We start from the raw sequence: 23082 nt of genomic DNA on the forward strand, positions 1-23082 counted from the left end.
AACACCACCACCTTCACGTTATGAAACACAGGGCAAACGCAGGGCATGGACAAGATGCCAAAAGAAACACCCCAAAAACCTTTACCTTACTCCCAAGCCACAACATGCGTGTTAGTGACTGAATTATAATAAGATGAAATACGCTTTGCAACTGTTGAGAGCATAAACTAAACAATACAAAGAAAGGATTGTGCAGACAGTGATGAGGATGAGGCAGAGTCTGAGAGAGCTGGACAACTTTTGTCTTCCTGGATTCTCAGCCGATTACTGCAGCTCGGCTTACCCTTTTACTTTCAGGCCCACCAACGAAGACAGATTTGTCATCAGCATCACACTTCAGCAGTTCGAACCTGATGTAAGAGATTTTCTTAGTGTGTCGTTGGGCTTTAAAGACAGTTTCCACTCAGAGCTACTGTGTTTCATGCTCTAGATTAGGTCTGAGCCGTGGTGCTGATAGCAACACATTTACAGGAAGCACTGCTGGGAGAAGCGGTGTGGACAGTCCTTTCAACAATATCTTAAAGTTTCATGAGTTTCATCCATAAGCTCCTCTTAGAAGGGGAGATCTTTAAAAGCGCACTGCAGTCGCCGCTGGGACGCTCGACTGGAAAATACTGGGTCACTGCTATTTCTATTAAACAATTACATCAGTGCAGCTGAAGAGTGCCAGCAGGGAGGCGGGACCACGAGGAGTTTAAGGAGGCAGCGCTCGGTTTTACCTCTTCTGGTAGCCGACCGCAGCTCTGCGGTTTTACCTCCCAGGGTGGGATAAGAGTGTCAGCAGGAAGGCTTTAAGGCCTCTCGCTCTGAACTGTACTAACAGTGGAGTGTGTGGTTGATTTTAGTCTGTAGATGATCTTCACTACATCTGATAATACTGAGAAATGCCTTTTTCTCCTCCTTTTTCTTTTTGTCATAGAGAAAAAAGAAAAAAGTTGCAGTTTTGGAGCAGACTTCTATAGATTTCATGCCAAATCTGCATCCTCACACACAGGAACCAGCCTAATGATTTAACGGATGTGAATGCAAAGGTCAGAAAGTTGTAACAGGAAACTTAAAAAAAAAAAAAAAAATAGTGACCTGGCTATTTTGGAGTTCAGGAGGTCACCATTTCACCACACAGATTTCTGCTTTAAACAAAAAAAAGTAGATTCTTCATTTCAGAGTGTCCAAATGGTGGCCTGGAGAGCTGTGGGAGTGTATCAGACCCATTTTATTTCTGTAATATGCAAACAATGTATATTTATAAATGAATAACTCTTTGCATGCAAGGGAAAAAAAGAAGGGAAACCCAGGCTGTTTTTGCACTTGCCAGATGGCAGGGATTTTCAGAGGGAGATGTATCAAAGGATTTAACTGATGCGAGATAATAAGAAGCAGAAAACACTGTAAACGCTACCCATCCTTTTTGTCTTCAGCCGGACCAGAGCGCCAGCACCTGTCAGATAGAGGCGGATCTCACGATGTTAACCTTGGCATCGTGTTGTGTGAAAGTGAACTGATGATGTGAAAAAGCTGTGATATGCTAACCCCACCCCATCCGTTAGCATATCACAGCAAAAGCTGTGATATGCTAACGGATGGGGTGGCACGGACTCAAGAAAAGTGCCTTCATCAGGCAATATGAAAAATGAATGCAAAACACAAAAAAGGGCTGATCTGCAGATGTGAAGCTGTGTCCTGAGATATGAGGCAAAACCCAGAGCATCATAATTAGTTGCATCTGCAGATGGGTTTGCTTGTGTGCCCGATTTACAGTCTGACAGACAAGTTATTCCAGAATCTTCGCATTTAAAGGCTTTTTGTAACCAAAGCACACAGAAGAGAAAGCCAAACATTTTAAGACAAAACTTTATTTGTATCTGCAAAAAGGGTGTCTGCTCTTTTCTTATCTTGATAACGCTGATGAAGAATCTTTGGATTAGCATCACATCTGCATAGAAATCTGGGTCCTTTGCATTATCAGATACTTTTACTCAGTTTGACTGTGTTTCAGAGTTGCAGGAGGTCAAGTTTCTTGGAAGGTTTGTTTCTAAGTGCCTCTTTAGCGTACTTAGGACCATGACAGCATTAGCCAACTTCTCCTGACACTCAGGCTGAGGGCTGTTGACGTCCGGTGATGATGCTCACATTCTGGGAGCTGTGCAAAAGGCTTGGGGTTCATTGAAAAAGAACATGTGGTAAAAACTGAATAAATAGGATATAGATTAGTTTTTCTTCTTTTTTTTAAATCTGAATTGGAGAATAAGTGGTTGGCAAAGCTAGTATAGCAAGTAAGTTTCTATTTGTCAAGTTCTGTATTGTAATATCAATGTGCGGTTGACACAAATGCCATTCCTTTATGGTATTTGGTGAGTCTTCAACTTGCCACAAAGTTGAGATGTCTTTACCTCCCCTGTCATTGGTGCAAGTCTCAGAATTTTGATGAAATATAAAGGTTTCCCATCACCACAGTGCCGGTGCTAAGCTCTTCTTGTGTGATCAGTAATTGGAGCTCAGACATGGCGAAAACACAGCTTGACTTCAGGATGCTTCTCATGCCTGCAGCACACTGGAGCCAGTTTGGAAAGACTGGAGTCTGGCACCGTCTCAGATCTAAAGATGAGTCAGAGTTTGGTTTTTGGGGAGGCCAGCGATCATGCAGGGCCACTGCTTGCAATGCTACGGTCAGATTCCTTTTGAGATTTTTTTTCCCATCATGCTCTGTGGAAATTTACATGAAGAAAAACAATTGACAAACGAAGCAGAAACAGAAGGAGCTCATGGCTTTGATCTGGCAAAGAAAACAAAAGGGAAAAAGGGAAGGCGCCTCAACCGGACACGGTGCTGCCTGAGAGCATGGAGAGAGCACTCCTATTGGTTACTGATGTTCATGTGATCGAACTGCACTATTTACCCAAACCAAGACAAAAAAGTCTTTAATTAGAATTAGCTTTAATTAGAATGAATCAGTTGATCATGGTAATGGTGATAATGAGTGTGCCACAACTTTATCACGATTGTATGGTGACCTTTAACCTCTGTTGAAAAGTTGTTTGGTGCTGGGATACAAGTGGACTGTATCCTGGACTTTTAAGTCAGCTTTTCTTTAACAGAAGGCATAAAAATAATGTCTTTTAAAATGCAGATTCACCGAGTCAGAGTCCCACATGTGCTTAGTGTGATAAAACCCTTAAAACATGCAGAACTGGATCTTGAGGGGAAATTTTTCGTCTTTGAAGCGGTCAGAGGTCAATTTTAGCTCGGGGCTACGCTGCTCTACTGTGTGGTGGACACATGGACAACACAATGGCTTTTAGATCTCTCCAGCAGCAGCAATTAAAACCAGCTGAACTGAAGAAACTTTAAGATTTAAAAGCTTGTCAGAGAAAGGAGTTGATTTAAAATTGTGCTTTAGCCTGAGCGCAGCTGTTGCTGAACCAGATTTACTGAGCCACATCACCACGCTTAGACTCCACTAATCCTTTTCCCCTCTCAGCGCTTTACCAACCAACTTGCTCAGCACTGGAAGCATCCCTGAAATCTTTCCTCAGATGTGTTTAACAGCAGAGATCCATGAAAACGTCAGATTTATTGCAGATACCTTAAGGGTTTATAGCACCGCTGCCCCTGACGGGCCCAAACAACGTTTGCATAAGCGAATAAACAAGCCATCATCGGACGATCTGTGCCAAGTAACTGCAGAGAAATCGATTAACGGGCCAGCCAGTAGCTGTAGCTCTGACAGGAAGACGCGAAAAGACGCGAAATAAAGATGCTCTGACTAATAGAAACATCTCAGAGATTATACAGCTGGAGCCAGATGGATAAAACTGAATTCAGGGAAGGAAAGCGCATAAATATTCTTTATACTATGCCTGACATGTTTGGGTTTTTTTTTATGAATCTCAGCTATCTTGAAACTGCACATGTGCACAAACCTCATTTCTACTTTCCAAAGAAGTGAATGTTGCCTCAGCAGAGGAGGGAAATGTCAGTTTACTGTTCTCGAGGCTGAAGTCGTGACCAGAAGAAAGGGATGAAGTAATGTAGGACCATCCATGAGCAGGATGATGGCAGAAAAAGAAGACTGGAGAAGAAAAACGATCAAACTGTGTACTCACTGAACTTTATTGAGGTTCGTGAAGTGAATGACGCCTTATTTTTCATCTTCACTTCAACATATCAGCTTTAACTCGCCCAATATTAGTCAGCTTATTAACTCAGCTTTCAGCTCTCTGGACCTGAGCTGTTCTTCAAACTGCAGTTCCTCTAATGGCCACTTGAGGCAGGCTCCAACACTAAGTCAGTTCCTACAGACATTAATGTTAAAATGTTCGATGCAAACAGCAGAAATGAGCATGTTTACAGACTGATGGAAGAAGCAGTTTTGTCTCGGAGAGTGGAGAGCTTTGTCCCACTAAAGTTGAGTACTAGCTTTACTGAGCACATCCACAGAGGATGTTGTTAGTAAAGTGATTTGTATAGGGACACTCCTGAACTCACCCCTTTACTACCAGGGATCACATTCCCAGCTGTTCAAAGCCTTATAAGGACAGGCTTCAGTGTCCCTGTGTGCCTTGTGCTGTCGAAATAAATTCAACTCCAGCGACGGCACATAAATGTGGAACTTGTCCTGCTGACCTGAGGTCAGATGAACAGAGCGAGGGCGTGTACGGCCTCGGCACACGCTTTCATCTCTGCTCGTGTAAACATCGTCACGTAACAGCCTGGAGCTCAAACGTTACATCCAGACTTTGGTATGAATGGTTTAAGGGGCTTTCCAACAATGGCAGAGGAGCTTGTAAACTGGCAGCTGTAATTGGTCCATTTTTCATCGTAAGTAAAGGAGGGAAGAAGAGCATTTAGTCAGACACTCTGGTTTCATGACTTGTTGTTGCTACGATTTACTGCTGTTACCAAACTTTGAGTATTTTGTAAAGAATAAGGAAGGTTGCTGGATTGTCTGTTACTCTCTGCACCTCCTGAAGACAAATCTCTTCAAAGAAACCCATAAAATGAATGATATAGATGCTTTCCAAACAAAGATTGCACACGTTTAATGTTTAGAAAGATGAACAAAAACATTCATAGATCACATCATAATAAAATACACTCGCATGTTTCTACAGAGTGGCGTGTACAGGGTTAATTAAGGCTTTATGGAACCGTGTTTCAGTTTCAACCATGAAGTCCCGTCTTCAGCAGCGCCTTTATTTTGGCTGATATTAACCACAACAGCATCCACACAAGGACAATACATCAGCTCGTGTTTTACAGCCATGTATCAGACTTTCCTCTGAATCTCTGAGGATTTTTTCAGCCTGAAGAGAATGAAATACTGTATGCTCTCACTTTTGGCACAAAGCTGTTCATGTTTCAGTACTGGCAGCTTCAGTGTGATCATATCAGTGCTCTTACTGGCTTTTAAAATTCTTTAAATTTAACATAAGAGCGAGTCCAGTTAAAGCGTTGACATGCTGAAGCTTTAATGGTACCTGCTGACTTCATGAAAAGCAGATAAATGTCTCAAACGCTGCGTTTCCCTCCATGAAGTGTTTCTTGGACACCTCGGTGCTACTGCGTTCTGTTAAACATGACTGACCACAAGCAGCGAGCCGCCCTCGCTGCCGCCACTCTGTGGCTTTGTAGAGGTCACGTTTTCCCTCCATGCAGCCCGACTCGCTTCGAGGAAAAGCCGCTGCAAAGGCGGCGCTGATGCTCCACCACAAAATGACGACACGATGCGGCGAGGGTGACGTGACTGAGGAGAAATGCAAATTGTGGTGTTGTGTGTACGGCGGAGCTGCCGCAGTTATTTTACTGTTTGGAGTTGTACGAAGTCCATCGGTGAGAGAGAAGGAAAGAATTCAGGGTAGATTTGGCCTCTCGATGAGCATTTCCAGCTGAATCTGGAATATTTCAATTAGATGGAGGAATCTTTGAGCAGATAAAACGATTTGTTCACAAGTCTCTGGACCTGCGTCTGCACCGACGCGTACCTTTAAATATTCTCTGGTTTACAGTGAACAACTTTAACTCTGCAAACCTGTGACTTCACAGTACACTGGTATAAATAATGATGCCAGTGGTGGGTATTTATCAGAAAAGCAAAAAGTTACTGAATGAAACGCTTGCAGTGTTTGGACAGATGAAAGCTGAGAGAGCCGTTTTCCTTGTGGTTATTAATTATCCCACAATAGTTCAACTTAATTCAAAATAATCTGTTTAATAGCTTCAAAAAGTAAGAAAATGTAGCATGAATGTCAGAAATATTTAGGTGTCGCGTTGAAGTGAAACAATAAATGTTTTACAATTTTTTAAAAAGCTGTTAGAACATCGGAGCCTAAAGGCACATTCGCACCTTGGGTCTAATGGTTTTTGGTTTGATTTCACATTATTCCCCTGGTGTTGGCCAGAACCGCACAAAACTCAGACTGACATTCATCTTTCAGACACATTCTACGCAGCTGCACTTAACCAAATGCTGAGGAGCTCATTAGCAGCTGAGTTTTATGTAGATGCTTGTAATTAAGTGGATTAGGTGTAATTATTGAAGGCTTTTGCTTTAACGTCGCCTCTGACTACCAGAGTGCAGCTTCAGCGAGGAGCCCTCCAGTTTGCTCAGTTTAGCAGGATGACTCGTCTGCCCTCGAGTCAGGACACGGTAAAAAAGGTTTAATAACAGAGTTTAATATTTTAATAATAATCTTGTAAATAGGTTGGAACTATTTAAAATGAGAGGACGGTGGTGGTGGTGGTTAAGATGGTGGTTTATCCAAAAGTTCCATAGACTTCCTGTGCAAAGTAAACCTGTAGTATAAACACATGGGACGTTTTAAATGTAAGTGGTAAATATTTGGTTTATTATTTGGGAGTTTCAACACATTCTCATTCTTGGCATGTCACGAGGAAAATGGAAGCAGCATTGATAAAAGTTAAAGGGTTTCCTTTTATTTGGCATCTTTAAACATGATCCCGCAAGGACATGGAAAATGGAAAACGGATGTTTCCTTGTGAAATACTCATATTTGCAGGGCAGTAACAAGAAAGAGTTTAAAAGGTCAAAATCCAAAGCACTGCAGGGATGTCTTTAGAACATGATGGAGAATCCCCTCTTTCTGAATGGACAGAGGAGAAGTGCTGTTTTCCCTCCATGTGAGCGCTCGTATACTTCTGCATGATCGAGCCTGTTCACCCGCAGCCTCCGCCATGGCCTCGGCAAAACCTAATAATGTGCAGGCTGCGAGGATGAAAACCAGACATGGCACATGGTCGTAGAACAAAGAATGCGCCAATAAAATCTCTCCTTCCTTTCTCTTTCTGTCTGAAGCTGCACATCCTGGTTTCACCCACCAACGTCCAGCTCAACATCGACTGCCAGGTAGTGGCGGAGAAGCCGATCAAGGCCGCTGGAAACATGTCCAGCGACGGCTACCAGGTCCTGGGCAAGATGTCCAAATCCATCGGCTCCAAAGGAGAATCGGCAACTGTAAGTGAACTCTGCGTTCACACAAACAGGAGACTGATGTTATCTACCGACACAAATGATTTTCTCTATTTTATCTCTATTTTACTTTGACTGCAAATAGTACACACATTTCAAAACAAATTAAATTGACACAGATTTCATCTGTTTCTTTATATAATCCAGGTAATCAATAAGAGTTTGTTGATCTTTAGCATCTTCTGGTCCTACTTTTAAAGTAGGGTTGGGTGATACAGTAAGACTTTTCTAACATGCCAGCAGACAAAAAAAAACTGCCTTTGTTTGCAGCCTGCTTTCCCTCACTGCTCACATACTAAACATGCAAAATCACCTTGTTAGGTTTCTTCAGTTGATGCATGCCTTCCACTCTAAATCAGTTACCAACAGTTAGATATTAAACAATCAGGGTGCACAGCTTATAAACTGGGTGACAGAAGAGTTTAGCAATACGTGGCTAACTGAACTAGCTGTCGAGAAGACTCGTTACATCAGAGTGTTACAAAAAACAGGAAGTGAGGCTTCCACGTAAGTGTCAGTTCTCTACAGCACTACATTCACCATCATGCTGATGTCTGTGTCTGTGTTTGAACTCTCTGTTTAAAGATGCTTTGTTCAGCAGCCTCACAAATTCGCATTGTACAGTGTTGAATTCTCACTAAACTGGCAAAAAAACAAAATAACAAATAAAAAATTTCTGTCAAAACTAAAACTTAAAACTGGGGTTTATTTACTAGTTCCGACACCCAACCCTCCCATCACCATCCATCCATTCGCTTCCGCTTATCCTATTCAGGGTCGTGAGGGGTGCTGGAGCCTATCCCAGCTGTTTTAGGGCGAGAGGCAGGTTACTCCCTGGACAGGCTGCCAGTCTGTTGCAGGGCTAACACATAGACAAAGACAACCATTCGCACTCACATTCACTCCCACATTCACACCTTTGGGCAATTTAGAGTTTCCAATTAACCTATCCCCACTAAGTGCAAGTCTTTGGACGGCGGGAGGAAGCCGGAGGACCCACGCAAACACGGGGAGGACATGCAAACTCCACACAGAAAGATCCCAGGCTGATTGCGGAATTGAACTCAGGACCTTATTGCTGTGAGGCAACCACCCTACCAACACGTTCTATGAAATTCAGCCTTGTAGATTTGTGTTATCTTGGTGAATCACAGACAAAAATCAAGAACCAAGGTGAAAGCTGGGTGGAGAAAAATGAAGTAGCACAATTATAAAATGTTAGCTGCTGCTGACTTTATCAGCGCAAAACAAACAGTGCAGCTTTTTACCTCAGCTGTAAAAGGCTGGTGGGGTATTGTCATCACCCCTACGTTTGTGAATGTGATAACTGGAGCAGGTAGTCACGTATATTTTCAAATTGACACAATCAGTGCAGCTACCAAAAATCGTTTGAATCTCAGTTTTCTGAGAATCTTGTGGATTTGATAACGATGTAGGATTTTGAAATTGATACCTGAGGTGTGTCTGCTAGGAGGCTGAGGGGTAGCACTGCTGTCAGCAGTATTCTTATTCATTGCTGTACATTTAGTTTGAATACTGAACAAACTTTAATGAGCAGAGAGTGAACTGAACACAATCCACAGCATTTTGAACATTTTGTAATTAATTAAAAGGTTTTTTTTGAGGGGGGGGGGGGGGTACAGAGAGGTTGTAGATAATTCAAACAGTGAAATGAGTTTTACATGGCGCCACATGTAAATCAATCAGCAGGGTTGTAATGCGAGCCTTTCTCCCCGGGGCTGATGGGACTCGGCAGTGCCTCATTCTCTGCTGTTTTTCTGCATGTCCTCTGGTAGCGGTGGAGGGTGTATCACAGACACATGTACCACTACGCCATATTCATGTTTTTGTTTTTTTCTTCCCCCCTTCTCCACAGTTCCAGCTCCAGATGTTCGACATTGTCTGCAACTTGGCCTGGACCAGCCGAGACAGATGTTGTGACCTCCCATCGAGGGTAAGGGAACCCCGACCTCCACAAAGCCTTTGAGCCTAACATATTTAGCATGTGCCCACTCTGGCACGTCGTCGCTCCTTTAGCCTCAAACCGGCAGCTGAGTGACGATGATAAACTGGCGCTAGCTTCGACTCCAGATAATCAGCTGTGCTGGGGAGTATCTCCTCCGAACGTCTACTGGGATTAAAGAATATAGAAACAGCTGATGAAGTTTTGGCCGATAGGGTGCAAAGATTTCCTTCCCAGATATAATCTTTTTATTCAACCTTGAAAACCCCACACCAAAAAACCCATTGCTGTTTTCACAGCCTGATTGGACACATGCACACTTTGGGTTTTCTTTAAGTCTGAAAGTGAAGAAGAGGTTGTAGTGAGGTTGTCTTGGTACACGAAGATCAATTTAATTTCTACGTCCAGCAATAAACGACCCATATATCTCAGAAACTCACACTGGCTTGTAAGTGTACACTTTTCTGTGTTTGGCTTTTTTTCCATCTATGGAGCATCTTGGGGATGTTGATCATCTCATAAAGGGGTGCTATCAGGCCAGCTGGTTCTCTGAAAGAAACCAGACCAAGGAACAATGCACAAAAACTTTATTGATGCATTTAGTCACAGTTAAAAGTGATGGTAAAACACAGACGAGTGTGTTTGTACTGTAACACTCAGCAGGCAGAAGTGTGACCTTGATTTGCCTTTGAAGGGATTTTTAGACCCAGCAGCAGATCAAAGCAGAGGACTCGTAATCAGAGTCAGAACCGGCTCGAATCACAGAGGGAAATAAACTGGGTATATATGATATGCAGTGGCGTGTGAGCCAGCTTAAAAAAAAAAGCACAGTGAACTGTGGGAAAATAAAAAGTTTTCAGAGCACACATAAGATGCTGATTTATTTAATAATCTAAGCTGAATTATGTTCAGTACTTACATTTTATTTAAAAAAAAAAAACAACAACAACATGAACTGGGTGTCCCGTTATCATAGCTAGGTTTCCAAAGAAACTGAAGTGCAAAAAAACATTGATTTGACATGTAATTAAATTTTTATATAATTAAAAATTGTGAAAAAAAGAAAAAAAAGAAAAAAAGATATATATATATATATATATATATATATATATATATATATATATATATATATATATATATATATATATATATATATAGGAGTGAGATTCAGAATTGGAACAATCTTTTGTGGACTTATCCCATTTAACACGGACTCAAAATTTAAAAACATTTCCTGTGGTCGATCAAATCGTTCATAGACGCTGCATCCTCTCCACTAAAGAGACAAAAACTTGTTGAGCAAAGTTCAAAGTATGGTACAGTACAGGTAACTTGCACATCTATGAAGGCACCATTAATGCTACATGGCAGAAGACTTTGGAGAAAATCTTGATGAATTTCAGCAGGACGGTGCCAAACCACATTCTGCACGTACTCCAAATGCATGCTTTAGTGAGCACCAACTCACAAATCAGTCCTCTCAAATGGTTTTACACTGTATGCTGATGACCCACGAATATTAGCAAGAGAACAACAACAACAGACGATCCACTGTGAGCAGCACTTGACGACTGTGGGGAGGAAGAATTCCTTTTTTAACAGGAAGGGACCGCCCCTCCCTTAGCCTCATTCTGATGGCGGACAGTTAGATGGTGATCAGAAAGAGAAGGAGGAACAACAGTAGTGTTTGGAGATCTTGATTTTTAGGCCGTAGAGAACTCGAGAACATATGAATCTCATTCATCCAGGGCAGGTCCAAACGTTGTTTGTGAAAATGCTTTCTGTTGTTTGTCAAGCTCTTTGTGGGGTGAAAATCTGTGGGCAATAGCAGCAGCTACAGTAAGAACAGCTCAGGCTGTGGTTAAGCGGCTGGCCTCTCTCAGTGTGATGGTTTCTCACTTCGGTCCCAGCAGAGATCTCCAGAGACGCAGTAACAAATGGAGCTTTGTGTGAGCGCAGTATGTCTGCAGCTGGATGTCCAAAACATTTTGAAAAGTGCTTCAACTCCAGCGGATTATTATCTAAATTGCTGCCGAGCAGGGACAGCTGCTTGATTGGTTAAATGATCCAAACTGAGGCGATCTGCGTGGACTCGGTGGAAATATCCACCAAGACAAGAGGAGTTTCACATCCATGTGAAAGTCCTGCGTGAGCTGAAATATCCACACATCGGGTCCAAGATGAGTGTTTAGCAAATGCTTTAAATCCAAGCAACTGAACATCATAGTTAGCATTCCCAGTCGGTGTGAATAGGAAAGGATGTCATCATTATTCAGAAATACTCACAACACAGGATTTTTCTTATCAGTTGTCCTATGGGCCATGCTAACTCTGTATCTTCCCTTACACTGATGGGATTTTAGAGCTTCATGAACAGAAAGTTCATATAAGAAGCTTATATGAACTACACGAAGGCTGTAGTTTACTTTCACTGTCTTTGTCGGTGAAGCCGATACCAATAAATGATACCACAGGGCGCCACACGGCACAGTTTTTGCTCTGCTCACCACCTCATGGAAGACTTTTTACCTGCAGACATCCTGTGCAGAGTCTTTGTGCAATGAGAGTCGTGTGACTGTTCAGCAGCGATTTCAAAAGGAATTTTATTTGACCTCGCATGAATGCAATCGGTGCCTTACCTTTGCATTTTTCCCATCGTTTTGACAGTTAAATTGTTTTCTTCTTTCACAAACAGAGAGATGAGATGAAGTGTCCGTCTCTTCCTAACGCCTGCACCTGCACCTCGGAGGCCAATGGGCCGCCAGGACCTCAGGGACCAGTGGTGAGAACAAACTGTTATCCATTTTTGTAGGGCTCTTTTCTATTCTAAAGACAACTGTGAATGTTAACCAGTGTACACAAATGAAATGCATAAAATCGAGAGCGTAGGACAGGTGGATGGTGTCCTACACTGATCTTGATGGCCAGAGTTAAATCCTGAGCTTTCTTGCCTAACGAAAACAGAAATCAGAGATAGGAACAGCAGCTCTGAGCCATGTGAGGTCTCTACGGTGCAATCAGTTATAAATGAAGAACCAGACAGCCGATAACTTGTCAGCTCCCTGATTGTGAAACTCAGGGCCTGGAGGAATTGGAAGGTCATTCAAAAGCAGGTACTGTTTCTGGGGCTCCAGTTTGATTGGACCACTGCCCCAGTCCTGTGGTCCAATCAGCTTTGGTGGATAGCAGGATGAGGAAAGAGCTGTCAGGAGGGCAAGGCAGCATCAAGTGGCTTGGTAGATATAGTAGAGATAATGCTTTTATTGTGAAATCTTTAGGGATTTGTGAGGATAATGTGAGCAAAGAGACACATTTAGAGACATCTGCTGAAGTTAGCAAAAACACTCACAAATGGCTACACGTATAAAATCCTTAAAGGTGGTTTGCTACACCCAGTTAGCCTCTAACGCTGACATGATGATGGTAAAAGCAGTGCTCAGTTTCTAATTTAAATTAACTTTTAAATTACATTTCAAGCACATTTTTTTTAAATTTATCATTTACTGCTTCAAACAATTTTCACTCAGGGCAGCTTTTTACAGACTCAGGACCACCTTATCTCAGCAGAACTCACTGATATTCATGCTGAATGGTATGAGGCCTTTACAGTTTCAGACTCATGAAAGTTGCAGACTGCGCAGGGAAGTGGGGAGTACTGCAATAAAAAGGAATGTATAGAGAAACGTCAGCTGTTATCCTCACGTACAAGCAGTCAGAGGGAGGAGGCGGCTGCTGTAGGTTCATCCATCAGCTGTCAGACAAGCACCACAGTTTACTTTCTCCACTCTCTTAAAAGATTTTATGAGGCATTGCAAAGAGGCTTCCTGTGGTTAATGTGCTTCAGGACGCGGTATTCTCCCTCGTACAACATACAGCGCATAAGTGGCCATAAATAACCAGGAAAGCCAGAGCTTTGACTTATGCGTTACATGGTAGCACAACCACTGTGGAAACGTGTTTCATTACAGAATACAAGCCCTGCATTACTTTTCTCAGGGAAGATACTTTTTAGTTTAAATAGATTTCACTTTAAAAAAGATGAACATACTCATCGTTAAATCACCCGATAAATGGACTGAGGGCTTGAAACAGAATGCTTTTCTGCAGGGTCTGAAAATGCTGCTAAAACTATACAAGGCTGGAAATTCATCATTTACATCAACGTTGAATACGAAATCTGAAACTAGTTTGTTTATATAAAGCTAATTAGTAACAGAAAAAACCATGAAAATAAACATAAAGCTGCCAAGATGTGTGTGGGGCTTTTTTTTTTTTTTTTGGGTGTTTTTAAATGAACCTCAGGAGGAAATGTTCTTCGTGCATTCATCTGCAAAGTCACGAAATATTTACATATCTGCAAAAGATTAGTTGTCGTTGACATTTAAACATGATTCAGATGAAAATAAAAACATACTGTTTTACATGGTTTCCTATCACCAAACAAACACACACACACAGCCCCACCTGAACCCTCAATGAGCTGTCAATGCATGTTGGGTAATGTAGGAGAAAAAAGATTGAATTGATTGATTGAATTGAATTAAACAAGAGATGTGGAAAAGAATAATTCTTAACCATATATTTTTTATTCTTGGATGGTATTAGAATAGCTTTGCATGACTCACAGTTCAATAATAATCCTTCTTTATCGCATCCTGGGCCTCCTCTCCCTTCAAGTCGACTTTCTTCTGACTGGCTGCCCCTCGTAAATGAAAGGTCTGAAAATGACAGAAAATAAAGAAAAGCAGAATTGGTTCTCAAAAGGCAACGCTCATTGTTTGGATTAAAATGCCCCCTTTCAACAGCATTAATGATTGCTTACTGTGCATTCAGGCCAAGGTTATTGTTATTATCTTTAGCTAAAATAAAGACTAGACTTCTGAGAAAAAAACATGAAAGTAATTAAAAGAGTTTGAGAACTTGGAAAATTAAGATAAAATACAAATATAAAGGAAATTGGACTTTTTTTTGAGAGCCTGGATGTCTGCAAGACTGAGTTGACTGCTTTCACAAAAAGTTTTTTAAAATTGTATCCTGCCCAGATTTTTCTAAATCTTACCTCTGACTTAAGCCCTCCTCCACAATGATAATTAAAAAGGCTAAAATCAACATTGTAATTAATGAAAACAAAAAAACTAAACAGACATCAGAAAATTCTCCCCGGGAACTAACTGAAATGAAATGTAATTAAAAATATACTAAAATTAGAAATCAAACGCTCATTAGAGCATGCAAAACGCGTACATAGACAGTGCAAAGACTCTGCAAGTTAAAAATATTTCAGCTTTGATGAAAAAAATAATCCAGCTTCACGCAGTGTTGTAAAAGCTGATCAGGTGAGAGGGACTGGGCTCTCCTGCCGCCTGCAGCTTTTATAAGTGAGCTTTGTGCTTTCTGAATCACTGTGTTAACTGCTGAATAACTCCAACTATCTCTTGTCCTTCGGGAGGAAGCAGTTCTCCCACACAGGCTGTTAGGGGCTAGTGTCTGTGGGTCGTGACTGCATTCATGTAAGGCCTTACTCTGCTTCACATTTGTCCTCAGGCTTTTCTTCCAGACTGGCTCCCTTGTGGCATGTTCAGACTAATTTCCCCCTCGAGCATCTCTTGTGTCCTTCTTATCTTTGTTGTGTTAACTAGAAAATCTTTTTTTTTCAGGGTGCCCCCGGCAGCAAAGGTCCCCGAGGTGAAAGAGGAGAGCCCGGTTCTGCTGTAAGTTCCTGGGGAAAAAAAAATTCTCTATCGCATTTCCCTTCATCACTTGCTGCTTCACATTTTCTTGCAAGCTGAAGAAAATAAAAGATGGTACAAGTGCAAGAGCTTTGAGAAGCACATCTGATTCCACTTACTGATTGAGTGTTTGTGCTCTCCTTGTCCTTGATATGAAGGCTCAGTTCTATTAGCATTCCTTGTCTCCTGCCGGCCTTTTCCAAATATTTCAACAGTAGTACACTTCAACTGGGACAAGAGATATCAACAATAAATTCCTCCCATGTTTAAATATTTCTCTTGTCTGTATTTTGCAGGGACCGTTGGGCCCGCGGGGAGAAATTGGACCACCTGGGCCCATGGGTCTGCCCGGCCCTCAAGGACCGAGCGGGCTGTCGATTCCAGGAGAAGCTGTAAGTCTGTAAACACACCTGACATCAACACACACACAGAGCAGAGTGGGGGGGATTACTTGGTGATTTATTATAAAGAGAATTTACAAGCCGGGGAGTATCTGTGGCAAGGACTCACATTCTTTCATGTGTGAGGGAAAGAAGCGATACCAAGAAGCCCCCGAACGTCAGTATCACTGAATGTTAATAAATCGCAGCTTGGATTTCCGTCTCAGAGATTAGATGTACCCAGATTAAACTGAGATCACTTTCCAGAAAGGTCCCACGAAATAGAGGTTTGTGGAAAGTACTGGACAGTTTCTGCTGCTTAGTACTCAATTAATCTAACGATATTGTTAAAGGTTACAGTGGATTAAACAGGTTTTATGGATTAAAACATCCACTCGATTGAGGCTGTAGGTTTGATTTCAGATGCTGGGAGATACAGCTAATGCTTTTTTTTTTTTTTACATTACCTTCAAACTTCAAAACTCTTGTGCAACTATAAATCATAATGTAGTTTAAATATTTATATTTCACTCCTGAGTTTCCAGATGTGCCAAAAAATGCAGTTCCTCTAATGTCCGCTGGGGAGGACATTAGAGTAAGTTTATAGCCAATGAAAATGGTTTTGGTCTTTAAGCATGGTTTGCTCCTTGTAACATCTGTACAGGGTGGAATTTGTGGAAAGCACATTTGGCATATGTGCTTGAGTTTATTCTAAGTATGGTCAATTCTAGTTCCAGAAACAATCATTATGTTGGCCCAAAAATGCAGCACCACGATATTAACTAGTCCAACAATTGTTATATTGGCTATATGTACGTTTTATAGACTAAACCTGACATGGATCATTAAATAAAATTTGAGTTTTGATTTATTTAGCAAGTCTTAATCTGGTTAATATTGCTATCATCTACATCAGTCACAGATCCATTTCTAATTGTTCTGTCCCTCCGAGTCACCGTCTTCATTCATTAATGATGTTGCTTTCTGTTTTCAGGGCCGTCCTGGACCAAAGGGAGACCCCGGTGATTCAGGCTTACCTGGGCAGAAAGTAAGTGCAGCTCAGTTTGTGTTTGAAAGCAGGAAACTGGGGATAATTCACATTTTGACTACTGGTCTGGCACGCGGCCACATTGGCTGCACGCAGATGCTTTTCCAGCTGGGGAGAATTCAGAGAGAGAAGAGGCCAACCGTGCCTCCACTGCAGGTTTCTGAATATTACTTTTAAATTACGTTTCTGCGCACATTCGAGCCAAGAACAAGTCGCCTTGATTAACAGTGCTGGATAAGTGTCGACCCGCGGTCAGCCACTACATCCTCCTCTCACTGAAAACTGTTTTATCTGGGAACGCATGAGCTGCCTAAAGACAGACGTGACACCTTAACTTCGTTGGCATGAAAGTGAAAGCAGTCTGTGTGAAATATTAAGTTACAGATATCAGATGGTGCTTTCATTTCTTCCTGGAAGGAAGCATCTCTCGTGTAGGCTGAATTGAAAAGAAGAATCCAGGCCAAACAGACAGAAGGTAAAGAAAGGTGATACTGACCAGAGGTCAAAGGTGTGCTTGTGTTAAGATGAAGCCATAAGCAGGTAGGCCCCTGAAATGCCTAAAACCTATAATCGGTTTTCTCCAGGCCATCTTCGGCCTCAGTTTGGTTGACCTGCTCAGGTGTTCCTGGCTTAAATGTGGAATGGTGTTTGTTTATAGCTTCAAGCTCGACCTTTAAAAGACTTCAGAAGAATTTAAACAGAGTGCAGCTTCCAACCTTAAAGGTTCCATGTCAAACTGCACAAAAACATTTTTGAAGCAGAGCTGCAGAAAAGGCGTGATCAACCAATTGAGTGCAGGTTCTGCTAACAGCTAAAACGTGCAAAAAGTTGTACGATAATCAATGGTTGACAAATTATTTCCAATAGATATCAGGAAAAATAAAGGTTCAGACAAAGTGGAGCAATCATTTAAAGAATAATTGTGGTTTATTTCATGGTAACTTTATGCTCTCTTCCTCTGTTGTAGAAATTCGGGGAAACCAAAAGTTTGTTTATAGTCTGATTGAAAGAAAACAAGGAAATCAGCAGCTTGGAACGGATGTTTGGCTCTCCATCCGTCCATGCTTGCCTTCTGACTTAATCACAAACATATTCTTCCCCCACTGAACAGTTAGATAAAAAGTTACCCTAAATGATAGGCATATAGTGAATAGTTTGTAGCATGGTCACCTCCTTGGGTCAGCCGCTCTGAAATTCCCTGTAATCCGTTATGTTTTCTTATCTACTGGAACCCCCAAAATTTAAAGACGCACACACAGAAAAAACAAAACAAAAATGTTTTTCTCTACTTGTCTTGAAATTGGAGTAAGATAATCTCATCAAATTGTCAATGTGGAAATTATTACCATCAGATTTATTTATTTTTGGTCTATTGAGATTTGGCTGCACAAACCTGGTGGAAAATTGTTAGTTGCTTCGTTCAAAACAGTGTTGTAAATCAAATAAAGTGGACCTATTATGTTTCCCCGCCCTTATAGTCATTATTTTCATCCTTGGACCTACCAGAGTAGCTTTACATGATTCACAAGTTCAGAATAATCCATATTTAGCTTATATTGGGCCTCAATGCAGCTACTCGGATCATCCTCTGTCTGAAACCAATCATCAACGCATCTCCATTACGCACATCTGATTGGCTACCCCTCATAAACAAAAGGTTGGTTGGTGCTTCTGTGAGATTACCATATTCTTTGACATCATACAGATCCAAGACTAAAAATGAAGCCAGTATTAAACTGATGTTTGAGCTTTGTGATCACAGGGACTACGTGTACCTGCACAGGTCTTTTCTTGTGTTTAATAAGAACTGAATCCAAACCTGGGTAGAGTGGTGAAGAATCGATCCAATCCAAGTTTTAAAAAAATGACCGCTTTGCCAAAACACCGAAATCTACCGTTTTATCAAAGCCGTTACTACGGTATTCTGAGATAAGATGTTCCTTAGTGTTGGTGCTTTGATGTAATGTTGAGCACCAGAAGCAGTTGGTCTTGTGTGAACATGCAACCAACTTGTGTAGAAAGGAAGGGGATGAATTTACAGGGTTATGAAACAGCTGGACACTGCTTTATTTTTACTCACAAAAAGGTTATGATTAAGTGTTGCGAATGGGCCTAACTGTAAATTTTGATAGAGGAGGCTGAATGGTACCAGGAACATTTAAATGCAGTGCCAATGGGTCTTGAGCAAGTGTTGGGATGTGACAAGTGTTGGGAATGAAATCATGTCAAAAATTCACAGTTGCTGCTCTTGGTTGGAAATCAGAGCTTCATGTCCAAGGTTGAACTTGGAAGGCCTTGAAATAACAGATTAAAGTGTCTTTTTTTTTTTTTAGATAATTTCTGGTAAACATTTGTTAGGTTTGTCACTGAAAACTCATCTGAGAGTTTTAATAAACTCTGGGTCACCTTCAAAAACTTGGTAACAGTAGGCAACGTTTTGCCACCATGTTCACATTTAACATCCATATTTCTTTAAAAAAGTGTGCAACACGTATGGTATGTTTTCTGTGTGTGTGTGTCAGAGTTGATGACGACTTTATTTAAAAGCCCTTGCTTACTTATTTTATTTCAACTAATTCAGTGTTTGTAAGTAGAATTTCCAAAAAGACAATGAATTAGATGGAAAAACAACAGTAATTAGTGCTACCTACTTCAAATCCTTTATTCAATAATTTATTTCTTCCAGTCAGCTCAACTAGTTAAAGGACTGGAACAATTTACTGCCCTGCTCAAAGTGTTGTTGCACTGGAACAGCATGCACAATTGGGAATTAAACCTTCAACCCTTCACCCGCAGTGTTCATGCAGAGCTTCAGACTCATGAGTAAGACTGATTAATCAGCTCTTTATGCCAGTAAAACAAACTCCACGTGGACCGTATTGGAGCAACGAGGCTGCAGGTGACCATGTTGGAGCAGATGCTATAGCAACATGCATTTAATGAGTTACAGACCATGCGGTCCTGGTTTATAATGGCCAATAAAACGGTTCTGGAATATGTTATGTTCCTTGTAAATCTTATGCCAAGGCATCAAAGACCAGAGACAATAAAAATAGTGAGCAGAGTTTCTGAGCAAATGAGCACGGGGGGAAAAAAGAAAAAGAAAAAGACGTTTACTGTCCGGCACGACGCTGAAACAAACCAGCTCGAGTTGGTCAATCAGAGGAAAGGTGGACTTTCTGTTACAGATGATGAGCATAAAATACTTTTTTCTGAGGGGTCTTCTCATGTTTGCAGGGTTCTCGTGGTCCTCCTGGTCCTGTTGGCCCAATGGGACCCGCCGGAGTGAGGGTGAGTATAGCCAGGCTGTTTTTAATGGCATCCATGCGGTCTGAATTCTTTAAACATGAACTGTATGGCTTTAGGGTTTTAGTCAATATCTTATATTTCCAGGGCCCTCAAGGAAAGGAAGGCCCAGCTGGACCTAGAGGAGCCCCAGGGCCCATGGTAAGACTTCTAATGGTTTGACACATGCACACCTCAGAGCTGCAAACCACGTGAACAATTGAGGCATTTAATTGCCTTTCCAAAGAGCTTTCTACTACCTTTGCAGGCATATTTCCCAAGAGTCATCTTTGTCCTCTTTCCCACTCATCGATATTTTTCTTACCCTTCTCTTTTTCCTTGCAGGGACCTCCAGGATCTCCTGGAGTACCAGGTACCACAGGAAAACCAGGAAATCCTGGAGACTCTGGTCCTCCTGTAAGTTTGCTGGCAGGGTTGTGTGTTAATTGAGCAGCACGTTGGGCCTGAATAGTTCTTAACAGTTTTATTTCTCTGGTTCTAGGGTCCCAATGGTCCAAAGGGAGACAAGGGAGAGAGAGTGAGTAAACCTACATCAAATGTTTTTTGTCCACAAGTGATGATATTAAAAATATCCTACAACATGTCAACAACAAGCTGATGAAAACAAGAGGCTAGATTCCCTGTGCAGTTTCACGTTTCAGGAAATTTCTAATAATACATTTACATATAAGTGACTTGAGAAATGACAAATGGGGCAAACAGTAGGAAATGCTGGGAACTTATCACTTAGCATTACGAGTTGTTTGGAGTATTTTCCTGATGTACAACGTGTGACCAAAAAGTCCATGAAAGAAACCGTACCATTTTAAATGTGTCTGCTCCTGGATTGTCTTCATGTGCATGTTCATCTGGCATCCAGTGCGGCTGCCATTCTAAATTTTAGTCTGAAGCCCGATTTCAACATAGACAATTTTAACTTCAGGTTCAGAGAGAGACGAGGAATCTAGTCTTTTTGGACATTCATTGGATTGCATCAGTGCTGAGGTGTTGAAATGCTCTGAGGCGTCTAAGGGAGAACATTCAACAGAAACCAAAAATATACACACAGAAATTGGATGCCATCCTCGAAGTAGTAATCTTGTCCAGAGCTGCCGTGCTTCCAACACTGGGAACACTTCCTGGAAGTCCTGTTCTGTCAGGACGTCAAGCACCATCTGTAGTGCATGTTGGATCCGCTTCAGTTTGCCGACCTTCAACTTGAATTTCAATTTTTTTGAAGAGCGAAGTAGCAGGGAACGAATGGAGATATTCATATTAGTGCACCCCATATTCTCCATAATGGAGGACCCATTTGCATCGCACCACTGTTGAGTTTGTTTGTGCAATAGGTTCTCCTAGGATGTTAAACTAGAACTTGGCATGGACAATCCAAAGCTTCATGTGGGACGAATTCACTGAACCACCTGGAGAAAAACGAGTAGCCAGCTTCTGTTAGAGCTCCCAACTCTGCAAACCTTTTGACCAGGACTTTGGACTTTTGACAGCTCTTCCCCTGCTAGACTGCTGTTTGGTCTCTATAGCCTCAACCTTTGAGATAAAGGTGGGGGTCATTATAGCTGTTGCAAATGCTCCTTAGTGCAAAAGCAGCAGGTGGTCACGAAAATCCTGATTGAGCCACGTTTCAATGAAAAGTTTCAGAGAAACATTTTCTGACTCATATAAAGTCTGTGCACAATGACAATAAAGAACTATTCTATTCCTTTCTTCACTGTTTTCCAATTTTAAATCCTGCCTGTCTGCACCCAGGGTGACTTTGCTCCTCAGAACATGATGCGATCCATTGCCAGACAGGTTTGCGGACAGTTAGTCCAAGGTACGTAGAACACATTTTCCCCCTCCTGACATGGATTTAGAAATCTCTGCCTCTTGGCTTTCACGATGTGGTTTGTAATGTTCTTGCTTTCTCTTCACCCTGCTGTTGCAGAACAAATGACTCGGGTCAACTCGTTATTGAATCAAATCCCCAGCAACATGTACCGCAACAATAACCCAGGCCCTCCGGGCCCTCCTGGACCTCCTGGCAATCAGGGACCCCGTGGAGAGCCGGGCGCCACAGGAAGGAACGGATTCCCCGGAAGTTCCGGATTGCCCGGCCAGCAGGGAGAGAGAGGTACGAGCCACCCCTGAGAAGTTGCTGCACGGCAGGAGAGGCTGACATCATGAACAAATGGAGTTAGAAAAATAAACATGAAGTCAAATGATTTCTAAAATGGGAGCACAGAAGGCAGCAAAGTGATTATTTACTCTGCAGAACGTTTACCTAAGACGCACCAAACCATCACAGAATGTTAGAAAGGCCTGGCATCATCGTTAATCTGAATTTCAGTCCAGATCGAATCAAATAAAGCTGCTGATGCCAAAATGTAAAAATACTGCAGTGAAAAAAGTACTTCTATTAACCCAGAGACACTTTTTTACATCTTTTTTTTAAATTCTCATTTGACGAGATTTTTTGATCCACAAACAGCAAATTGTAATCTAGGGAGATTGGCCAATGCACACTGCATGTTTCATTTATCCAGATAAACTACTGGCACTGGCACTCGGTCAACAAAACTTAGAAAACTCCGATCTAAATGATCATGAACATGGCTGCTAGTGCATTCATCCCTGTGTTCAGTCTTATTAAAGAAAACAGAATAACTACTGAAGATGTTGCCGGGCAGAATCAGAAATTAAATGTATTTGCATTGCACCCTCACCTTCTGCTCATTAAGGACCCCTTTCTGAAGTCTCACTTTCCTGTCTCACTTTATGTAACAAAAATTCAGGAAACATATTTCAGAAGAGGCAAAAAAAATGTTCCAAAGCCAAGTTCTACCACAGGGAGGAGCTTTTAAGTAGGAGCTCTTATGTAAGGGGAGACAGAAAAAATGTCTTATTTTATTCTGCAACTTACAGGATTGAGACCTCCGAGCTCCCAGCCTAATGATACTTGACTTTCCCCCCCTTCAGGTCCCCCAGGAGAGAAAGGCGATCGAGGAACTTCAGTAGTTGGAGCGAAAGGACCGAGGGGACCTCCAGGTACACATTCTTTAGCAAGACACCAAAAATACTTAAAATGTTGGTGAGATCGCTGACAGCTAAAGTTAACAGGCAAAGCTGATTCCTAAGTCCATAATTTATCATCGTTGATGAAACCATCATCTGAACTGCCCCTACAGATTTGT

General features: G+C 41.7%; 1 protein-coding gene across 4 annotated transcripts in view; it reads left to right on the forward strand.

Moving 5' to 3' along the window:
• col12a1b (collagen, type XII, alpha 1b) overlaps positions 1-23082 on the forward strand; it is a 150681-nt gene that overhangs the window by 121713 nt on the left and 5886 nt on the right. For all 4 annotated transcript variants that reach the window (XM_026194793.2, XM_080289842.1, XM_026194795.2 and 1 more), the window contains 13 exons: positions 7313-7471; positions 9363-9440; positions 12145-12231; positions 15107-15160; positions 15475-15570; positions 16553-16606; positions 19844-19897; positions 20000-20053; positions 20237-20308; positions 20394-20429; positions 21659-21725; positions 21837-22022; positions 22868-22936. In XM_026194793.2, the coding sequence (XP_026050578.2) occupies positions 7313-7471; positions 9363-9440; positions 12145-12231; positions 15107-15160; positions 15475-15570; positions 16553-16606; positions 19844-19897; positions 20000-20053; positions 20237-20308; positions 20394-20429; positions 21659-21725; positions 21837-22022; positions 22868-22936 (1066 nt within the window). The remainder of the gene's footprint in view (positions 1-7312; positions 7472-9362; positions 9441-12144; positions 12232-15106; positions 15161-15474; positions 15571-16552; positions 16607-19843; positions 19898-19999; positions 20054-20236; positions 20309-20393; positions 20430-21658; positions 21726-21836; positions 22023-22867; positions 22937-23082) is intronic.

Source organism: Astatotilapia calliptera, chromosome 15, assembly GCF_964374335.1.
Source record: "Astatotilapia calliptera chromosome 15, fAstCal68.1, whole genome shotgun sequence".
Lineage (NCBI taxonomy): Eukaryota > Metazoa > Chordata > Actinopteri > Cichliformes > Cichlidae > Astatotilapia > Astatotilapia calliptera.